The following is a 10,661-nucleotide window of genomic DNA, read 5'->3' as shown; positions in this document are numbered from 1 at the left end:
TCAGCAGCAGCAGCCTCGATGGCACGGTGGGCGGGGCGAGGACACGCCCCCTGCAACAAGTTGCCTCCAACTACAGGAATCAGGGAATAAGTGATGCCGATTGTGTTTTTTTTTGAGCTGAAGATCAGTTGTAGGCTGGTTGTACAACTGTGGGGAGTGGGAAATAGTTTCTGTTGTAAAAAAATATTTTTTAGATGAGTTGATAAGCTCTTTGCTTATTACCATCTAGCAGCTAGGGAAGTCAGCATATCAACAGCTCTAGGTATTTAATCTAAATCATGAAATTATTTTAGCGTAAACTCGATTCTGTGGCCTTCTATTTATGTACCCGATTTTCTGACATAGGCGCTTATGAAAAACTTATCGATAATTTTTTCCAGCTGCGATTAGGTCCTATTTTTGAATTTAGTCAATAGTAACATGTATCAAACTCAACACGAGAAATCACACAAAGAAGCCGATTTCAAATCAGTTGCATGCTTTTCTTGTTAACACACGTGCGCTGCAGGTCTTTAGAACACGTGTTCGCCTTATATTTTCAGTCTATAACTGAAAGTTAGAATAAGGTAAACTTAGTTGCAACCTTATAAACTACGATCAGGAAATACGTTCAGAAACTATTCTTTAACACGTGTAGCTTATTCCTTTTAAAATAAATGTATTAATTACTTGATTGTTTGATTATGAGAATCATCGATCATAAGGTAAAGCTTGGACTTGGAGACGGTCCGTGGATGGGTGATCATCTTGTCAGGACGAGATATCTCGTGTTTCCAAAAGTTCGTTAAATTGGTGGGTAACGGATTTCATTAGAACTTCAGCAGTCGTAACGTGTAGCCAGAGGCCAGATAGCAGGTTGTTGATACTGGGTTGACGAGGTCAGGTAACCAGTCAGTAAAAAGTGGATAATGTTGCCAGTAGAATAATAAGTATATTGATTTATAAGTAGGCCTATTGCACATGCACTTAGTTAATACTACACGTACATAAAACATATAACTGAAACTTATTCCTATTATTCCGAAGTAAAAAATAAGTGTAGGTCACATCTTCCACTAATATTGACTAGGGAATTCCACTAATTCCTTATATAACAAATCTTCTAAAAAACTATTCCCACACCAAATTTTCCCTAACTATCCTCCACTACTCCTAAAAGTTCACAACAGATAAATAAACATGTCGGCACCGCCCCACTGTGATCTTCTTAGATTTGACCAATCAATGCGATCTGTGCCGATAGCTGACGAACGGATAACGAACCGTTTCTCCATGCTGATCGGGGAATAAAACAATTGGAGGCTCGAGAGATGTAGCTCTTGATTTCTAAGGTAATTGATGGCTTGCCTGGCAGTTGGTAAGTTGTTTAATGGGTACCTATAGGCACTCGATATGTGCGAGAATTTTCTAGATTTTTACTGGGAAAATAGATTTTTTTGGCTTAAATCTACAATTGTATTGTTATTTGTTATACACTCGTTAGTGTTGGTAAGCAATATTCTGATACAGAATTAGAATTAATTATCAATTCCCTGAAATTCTATTGGAAATGAAACGAATCACGAGATCAAACATGGATCAACTTTCACACTAACATTATCAAAACTTTGTGAGCGTGTGTTTGTGCATGATTCATTCTTTTGTTACGATCTTCATACGCAAATACGCAATACAGATTTTGGTGAACCTTACAAGTAAAATACGATTAAGTTTCATTCAACTGTTTTACTGCCTCAGCCCTACATGTATGTATGATCTTCGCTAGTATGAAGTGGACACATTAGATAGTCACAGCCCGCATGCTGCCTCTGAGAGTGGTTATCAGATGACACGTCACAAAGCTGACCTGACGTCATACGTGATGTTAGGTATTACTGTTAACTGTATAGATATCTTTTTAGTAATAGAAGCTTGTAAGCTTATGCCGTTTTATTGCATTTTTTGTTATTTTTCAAACATCAACTTTTTGCCAGCAATTCATACGAAACTCCTACAAAAATTAACGTAAATAACGTTGAAGCTATCCGCAAACATACGTAAAAATAACTCGGTCGAATTGAGAGCCTTTTTTGAGAAGTCGGTCAAAAAACATCGACAAATCAAAACAATTACCAATTCCTAAAACCTCAAATAAACATACTTTGATTACATATTCGAGGACAACACTCCATACATTATACAGGGTGTGTACGATAATCGTTTAGCGGTAAGTATAGGGTGACGTGAATATAATGGTTTAATTATATTTGCATTGTTTCCACACACAGCCAACTGACAATTAACGCGAAGTTAACAGAGGTGGATAACTGGGACGTAAAAAAATAACGAGTGTTTTCAAGATGTACAAAAGAAGAGAAATGAAATAGAATGAAGTTTGCTGAAGTAATTTTCATGATTTTATTACATTTTTATGATTCACCTATTTTGGTTTAAAATGTGTTAAACATATTATATTTTTACATAGCAAATGGTGACTGTGGTTATGGTCCCAAAGGCAACTTCTGAAGCCTGTTTTCATTCCCAGTAGTGAGCCGATTTTGTAGGATGATACTTTTTTAGAACTATGTGCCCGGGCGATCTCTGGAAGATACAAATTAGGTTACAAAAACTGAAGTCGTTACTTTACATTATAAAAATAATGGGTATGATATTGATGAAAATTCAAAGGTTTTTACACGCTTTTTACACGCTTTTTTTATTAGCTTCACCTGTATGTTTGTATGTTTGTAGGTTTGTATGTTTGTTTGTAACCGACTTCTTTGGGCGCGATTTTGACCCACTTTAAATGGCCAGATTTCGTTCAAACTTTGTAGATTTATTGAGGACCGATGACAATACACTAATTTGATAAAATTATTCCATTTTTAACCAACTTCCCAAAAAGGAGGAGGTTACACATACACATCGATTACTCCGAGGTTTATAGACCGATTTACGTGATTCTTTTTTTGTTCGACTTGGAATAGCTGCCAGTTGGTCCCATAGTCATCAGGTCAGGATTCGATGATGGAAACCCTGAGAAATCGAGGGCAACCTTCGAAAGTTGTAGGCATACATAGGGTAAAAACTTGACACTCAGATGTACGCCTAAAAGCACTATTCAACAGTGAAGATTTGGAGCTGACCTGATGATGGAGACCAGAGAGGGTCGAGGGAACTCGACAACTGAATATGAAAACTACCTCGTGTTTGGGCTTAAATTATTTGTATTGACAAGACCTTTGCAACAGTGAAGGTTTGGAGCTGACCTGATGATGGAGACCAGAGAAAGTCGAGGGAACTCGACAACTGAATATGTAAACTACCTCGTGTTTGGGCTTAAATTATTTGTATTGACAAGAGCTTTGCAACAGTGAAGGTTTGGAGCTGACCTGATGATGGAGACCAGAGAAAGTCGAGGGAACTCGACAACTGAATATGTAAAATACCTCGTTTGGACTTATATTATTTGTATTGATGAGAACTTCCCACTCATATGGATAGTGACAACTGTTCGTATCACTGAAAAGCTTTAAATAAAAACTTTTTTACAAAAAAAATTAAACCGACTTCCCAAAACACTAAAAAGCAAAAAAAAAAACTAATTTTAGGTGCATCGGCCTAGAAGTCGGTGGCAAAATTAACTTAGTAACATCCATTAGACACCGACTTCTAGGCTTTTCAATTTGCAAAATATGATTTTTGTTATTTATATAATTTTCATCTATAGTCGATAAGGTAAGAAAATTAATTAAAATTTTCTAGAATTTTTCTCTACAGTCGATAAGGCAGGACTCGATGTTAATTTTTATTTCCAATAATTATCTTTAGCCGTTTTCTCTAATATTGTCAATTTTTTGTATACTAAAGAGAATTTTAATTCTACAAAACAAATAAATAATAGTTTTAAAACAAACTAAAAAGTAGAAAATAAATAATAGTTTAAAAAAAAAAACTAAAAAACACGCTTTTTATAGAAAACCGAACTAAAAAATTGAAAATAAAATTGATAATCAATGAATATAAATTAATAATAGTGTGAATACAAAAAAAAATATTTTATTAAATAAAAGCGTGGGGTGCTTTTTAAGATATTATCGAAATGAAAATCACTCTACTGACACCATGCACCCCACGCTTTTATTTAATAAAATATTTTTTTTTGTATTCACACTATTATTAATTTATATTCATTGATTATCAATTTTATTTTCAATTTTTTAGTTCGGTTTTCTATAAAAAGCGTGTTTTTTAGTTTTTTTTTTAAAACTATTATTTTTTTTAAAACAACGAACCAAAAGTGCCCAACCACTGTAACCTACAATTAACAATTCAAATTACACGCGACAATTACTTTGATTTAAGCTTTTATATTCCACAAGACATTTGAGCTTCATCATTCGTTGTCCAAAGTCTTCAAGATGGGTGTACTAGTTCGTAACGCGACTATGTCTGTCAGTATATCTCTCACTGCTCTGCAATTTGTCGGGTTCTGGGCACCGGAGTATCTCGGGAAGACACAAAAGCAGCTGTATACTTACTTGTCCGTCTTTTCGTTTATGTTTTTACTTGGTTTGTATCCTATCGATTTAAAGTAGCTTTGTTAGGCAAACATTTCTGGTCTATTGGTAGTACAGACAAAATATAACTAAAAATACTAAATCCGTGAACTACATATATTGGAAACTTACAACTAAACCCGCTGTTTGGAGACATACGAGTGTATCTCTGTTTTAAATGCGTTGAATACTTGACAGATTCTTCAATACATATAAATAGCACAACAGTAGATGCAGAAAATAATCAAAATTCTGCAACTAAAAAAAGAGAGCAATGTTTACTGGTGTATGATTTTAGCTAATAACAAAGCTCATTATTGTGTCTGATATATTCAGGAACCTACCTAATAATCCAAGTGGTAGATCTCTTCCTGATCTGGGGAGACATCGCCATGATGACGAGCACAGCTTTCCTTCTGTTCACCAACATGGCGCAAGCTGCCAAGATCGTGAACATTGTCTATAGGAAGGAACGCATACAGAGGATTGTGAATGACTGTGATGCTGTACTGTCGCAGGCACAGAGCTTGGAGGAGAAGGAGATTGTTAAGAGGTGAGTAGAAAATTGCCACAACGGAATTAAGACCTATACAGTTACATTGAGGTCGGTTTAGTTAAATGTTGTGCAAAGTGCAGTACTTAGTAGACTTAAGAAAGTCCTATTTATGTTATGAGTGATTTTTGATTGCTAAAAAAACATAAATCAGAATGATAGTTGTAAAGCATAAAAATATTTCATTGAGAAAAAGCGTGGAAGCCGCGAGCCGTCGGCATCTGGTAAAGTACAGTAGGCCGGAGTTTGTCTTGACTCGTTTTGTCTCAAAAAATACATGAAATCATTGTTTATTTTACTCTTGTCCTTATTTATAATTGTATAACTAGGTAAGGGTTTTTTTTGGCTGGAGTATATAATTTGAAACAATTAAAAATTAAGTGCGCCAATTTATCGTTTCGCAAAATAATTTGCAACTATGAGTAACCTTGAGTAATTCTATGATTGCCGAAGAAAATCGAATTTAATTCAATCAATGGCAGAAGATTATGCAACCAATAACTAGACGCAAGTTTTTAAAGACTTTCGACGTTATTTTATTGGCTTACATAGAAAATATTAGGCTGTGTTTTGTTTCAGCTGTAACCGGGAGATGATAGTACTACAGATCCTGTATTTCTCGCTCACTCTAATCACAAGTCTTGGGTGGGCTACCAGCGCGAAGCCACACCAACTACCTCTGAGGGCCTGGTGAGAAAACTTTAAAATATGAACTATAAATTAACAATCTAATATTTATAGGACAACTAGAAAGTACCAAGTGTGTTTAAGATTGTTAATTTTTTTTAATAGAATATTTGTAGTTGAAAGAAGAGATTAGAGATTACGCATAACTAATCCATTACACGTTCTGATACTGACGTTAAGAAGCATATTAGAACTCCTATGACGGCAATTTTTTGACGGCCGATAGTTACATTGCTATGTTGATGATCATAATCGTTGTATCGAACGGCTTCATTAATTCGACTTCAAACTATACGGTCGGCTTTCCCTATCCATAGTGGTTGGTTTAGTTATTGCAGACGCATGAAAACCTTACTTTGAAAATGAGAAGTTTGCACTTAATTTCAAGTGTTTCAAAACATAAACCATATCTTTGCTCATCATCATATCATATCTTTTTCCCGGGATCAATAAGCAATGGTGAAGGACAGACGTTTTCGTCTGTATAGTTGAATTTTATTTATTTGGGAAAACAAACAGCTGTATATTGCGTTTATAGTAATTACTATATAATAAAACAAGCTATTCTTATATGTTCAATCAAACCAGGTACCCATACGACACGACAAAGTCTCCGGCATACGAGCTGACCTACGTTCATCAAGTGGGTGCTCTCCTCATAGCGGCCTACCTGAATGTGGCCAAGGATACCCTGGTGGCAGCCCTGATAGCGCAGTGCAGGTGCCGGCTGCGACTCCTCGGGTATTCCTTGAGGACCCTAGATAAGGGGATGGGCAATGAAGCGGTAAGGTTAAAGAAAATTGGGTAAATATTTTTTTTATTTAATTTTGATATTGGTATATGACGCTCTGATTGATGTGGTGTAGGTACCAAACAAAAGACTTAATTAATTTTTTCCTTGTCCTCCTTAACGAATATGCTCCTACTATTATGCATGTGAAATGTGTTTGCTATTCTTCAAACAATCAAGTTTGGCATGTAGATAGGTGATCCTGGATGAATACATACTTTTATTAATATACCATGCGGGCGAAGCCGTGTGAGTAAAATAAATTAGTAGTATTCAGACGATATAGGTTCTTTATGTGTGGGTTCAATGGTAAATACTTTGTAATTGGGTAGTTGCTGTTTTTCCAGAGTGTGACTAGGCCCTCTGTGTTCCTATGCTGGCATTATTAGTTCACAACAATTTAGTCAAGCGTAGTAGCGTCGTAGGTTTGTGTCGTAGGCGTGTCTACAAATACTACGAGTGGGCTACGCTACGCACTCAGCTCTGAGTTGTATAGTTTTGATAGTCTATCAATAGATGGCGCTTCTTTCAATTCGAAAATAGGTACTGTAGATTGATCTAAAAATAAATAAAAAGTTAATATTAATATTAAATTATTTGTGTATTGTAATATATGTAGGTATATGTTTCATACTTTTTTTACAATTTTAGCACCTACAAATGTTTTCCCTCCGCTACCCAAAGGTAGACTGGTAGAGAACGCCCAAGGCGTTGAGTCTGCCATTGTACTGTATGTGCAAAAAATATTTAAATAAATAAAAAAAGTATAGTAAAATAACACCTGTAGGTATATAGTATATGCGCAATTATCACACTTGTTTGGTTTATTTCATCACAGTACACGTTTACTTCTGAACAAGAGAAGACTCTGAGTCTTCGGCTAGGGTCGTGCGTGGAGCAGCATCAGAAGGCTTTGGACGTGGGTAAGGAGCTACAGGAGTGCTTCTCTGAACCAACCTTCGCGCAGCTAACGGTTTCTCTCATCATCATATGTGCTACTGCTTTTCAATTGTCTGTAAGTATAATGATCTCACCACCACCTCGCTTCAGAGTAAACATAATTTACTTTGGGAGTATACAAGGGAGAGGGAGAGGGGGGAGAGGAGAGAGAGTACATGAGGGGAGTACATATGAGAGTATACAAGAGAGTACATAAGAGAATACAGAAGAGGAGTACGTAAGGGGAGTATATAAGAGGAGTACATAAGGGTAGTACAAAAGAGGAGTAGATAGGGGAGTACATAAGAGGAGTACATAAGAGAATTTATAAGAGAGTACAGAAGAAAAGTAAATAAGAGAGTACATAAAGAGTACATAATAAATAAAAAAAGTCGTGGTGGCCTAGTGGGTAAAGGACCAGCCTCTCAAGTATGAGGGCGCGGGTTCGATCCCAGGTCAGGCAAGTACCAATGCAACTTTTCTAAGTTTGTATGTACTTTCTAAGTATTTCTTAGATACCATTGACTGTGTTTCGGATGGCACGTTAAACTGTAGGTCCCGGCTGTCATTGAACATCCTTGGCAGTCGTTACGGGTAGTCAGAAGCCAGTAAGTCTGACACCAGTCTAACCAAGGGGTATCGGGTTGCCTGGGTAACTGGGTTGAGGAGGTCAGATAGGCAGTCGCTTCTTGTAAAGCACTGGTACTCAGCTGAATCCGGTTAGACTGGAAGCCGACCCCAACATGATTGGGAAAAAGGCTCGGAGGATGGATAAAGAGTACATAATAGAGTACATAAGAGAGCACATAAGAGAGCACATAAGAGAGTACACAAGAGAGTACAAAAGAGAGTACATAAGGGGAGTACACAAGAGAGTACAGAAGAGAGTACATAAGAGAGTTTATAAGAGAGTACATAAGAGGGTTCATTAGAGAGTACATAAGAGAGTTTATAAGAGAGTACATAAGAGGGTTCATTAGAGAGTACATAAGAGGGTTCATTAGAGAGTACATAAGAGAGTTTATAAGAGAGTACATAAGAGGGTTCATTAGAGAGTACATAAGAGAGTTTATAAGAGAGTACATGAAGGGAGTACATAAGAGGAGTACATAGCTCAGAATTTTACATCTATTTGGTCAATTTTTTTATTGTACTACTTTATCCATTGATGTACGATTAATTTTACTTGTAATCATTATTGCAGATGGGGCATTCAGACAATATGGTGCGTCTGCTGTCGATGGGCACCTATCTACTGAACATGACCTTCCAAGTGTTCATCTACTGTTACCAAGGCAACCAGCTTTCTGAGGAAGTAAGTGTCGTCTGCCTACCTTCGGCCACTGATTTTTAGACCTGAATCTTACCAATATATTTTCAAAACTTTATCACAGAGTTTCGGCTCTACTACAATAATACAACCTTTTTAATGTTCCGTATCCATAGGGTAAAACGGGACCCTATTACTAAGACTGCTCTCAGTCTGCCTGTCCGTTTGTTAAAAGATTTTATGTATCTCACGAACCGTGACAGTTAGACAGAAATTTTCACAACAAATACCACTATAAAAATAGGTAAATACTATAAAATAGAACAAAATAAATATTACAGGGAGCTCAAATTCAACAAGCGTGATTTATTGTAGATTACGGTACAGAACCCTTCATGCGCGAGTCCTACTCCTACTTGGCCGATTTTTTGGACTATCTCAAGGGCCTGAGTCCTTTGTTTCTCAGCTATTGTAATTAATCTTTCTCCTCTAGAGCTCAGAGATAGCGGGTGCAGCATACGAGTGTCCATGGTACAAGTGCTCGGTGCGCGTACGCAGAGGTTTACTCATCGTGATGGTGCGCACGCGTCGCGCGCTCAGGCTCACTGCCGGCGGCTTCACTACGCTGTCACTCGCTTCTTTTATGGCTGTGAGTTATTCTAAGGGTGGAATTCAACCACCAAATGTTTCGAAAACATTTGTTAACAAGTTTTCCAATATTATAACAAAAGGGTGCTAGGCACAATTGTTTGTGATTATGTTTGAGTTAAACAGAAGAAACATTTGTGCTGCAAACTGTGTCAGGAATTTCACCTTCAGATTTTTCAATCATCTAGAAGTACCTAGTATCGTAGGTCAGATGGTATTTTCATATAAAAATCTTATTTATTATTTTTTTGGTTTCAGATTATCAAAGCTTCTTATTCGCTCTTCACTCTGTTACAGCAAGTTATTGAAGAGTAATATCAAAGTTTTCTGCTTAGGTAGTATGCATTAGAATTGTCTTTCTCAACATAATTAAACTTTGGAAATTCTTGATAAACTCTTAATAAAGTAGATATACCTATTTATCTTCTATCATAATTGCATTATTAATTAGGATTAGGAAGTGCTAGAAATAAAAGGCTGTTTCATTCTTATTTTATTTATGACAGTTCAATAATAATTAAAACACAGCGAATATCCGTAACTTTATTTAAAAATTAAAGAAGCTTTTAATTCAACTTTTCTTTTATTTACATTTACATAATAAATAAGAAATGTAAACACGACAGGTTCACAGTAACACTTAGCAGTAATTAAGTTGCACTGATTGCATGTCATTAGAACGTTTAAGTATAGAGTAGAGGTAATAATTACATAATTATGTTTAGCGTATGTTATGTTAATAATTAGCTGTGGGAAATGTCGTTTTGGGTGGAAAACATTTTCGTTACAAAATATATGTTTTTTAAATCCCTGTCCAAAAGGTACCGAGTTTTATTTTATTACAGCCCATTTCTTTGCAATTATATAATTATCGCACTTTTTACAAGTATGTAGGTATGTATTCAGTGTTTATACTTCTTCCGATTGACTTACTTATTGTAAACTATGAATAAAAAATAAGTACAAAATATACATAAGTGAAATCCAAGTCTATATTTTCACTAAAAGTAATAGCACGTTGGACACAGACATAGCCCAGATTGAGCCAAAAATTGTATATTATCTTCTCTTTAATTACCACAAACATTTACTAAATACCGACACATTATTAAATGTAATGACTCAATTGAAAGAAACAAGCAATGTAACTGAAAAAAGCTATATTTTTCCCCGAAGCAGCGAACTGTACGTTTAGTAAACGCCCATATACAGAAGTCAGAAACATTTTACAAATGC

The 10,661-nt window shown here is 35.9% G+C and overlaps 1 protein-coding gene across 1 annotated transcript; it reads left to right on the top strand.

The window, feature by feature from the left end:
* Positions 1-4,385: 4,385 nt before the first annotated feature.
* LOC110379231 (odorant receptor Or1) lies at positions 4,386-9,740 on the top strand. Its single transcript, XM_064035953.1, has 8 exons — positions 4,386-4,551; positions 4,875-5,091; positions 5,671-5,781; positions 6,367-6,562; positions 7,407-7,583; positions 8,712-8,822; positions 9,271-9,426; positions 9,684-9,740. Exons 1-8 carry the CDS (start codon positions 4,401-4,403, stop codon positions 9,738-9,740), a joined length of 1,176 nt encoding a protein of 391 aa, XP_063892023.1. The 5' UTR covers positions 4,386-4,400.
* Positions 9,741-10,661: the final 921 nt, after the last annotated feature.

The sequence above is a fragment of the Helicoverpa armigera genome, chromosome 8 (assembly GCF_030705265.1).
Source record: "Helicoverpa armigera isolate CAAS_96S chromosome 8, ASM3070526v1, whole genome shotgun sequence".
In the NCBI taxonomy this organism is placed as follows: Eukaryota; Metazoa; Arthropoda; class Insecta; order Lepidoptera; family Noctuidae; genus Helicoverpa; species Helicoverpa armigera.
The sequence above is the reverse complement of the archived record's forward strand: the minus strand, read 5'-3'. Positions and strand labels throughout refer to the sequence as shown.

Excerpts from the sequence above, each read along its gene's own strand:
- LOC110379231 (XM_064035953.1), top strand. The coding sequence starts at position 4,401 with ATGGGTGTACTAGTTCGTAACGCGACTATGTCTGTCAGTATATCTCTC. Across the intron at positions 6,563-7,406 it reads AGGGGATGGGCAATGAAGCG|TACACGTTTACTTCTGAACA; the intron begins GTAAGGTTAAAG and ends ATTTCATCACAG. Across the intron at positions 9,427-9,683 it reads CACTCGCTTCTTTTATGGCT|ATTATCAAAGCTTCTTATTC; the intron begins GTGAGTTATTCT and ends TTTTGGTTTCAG.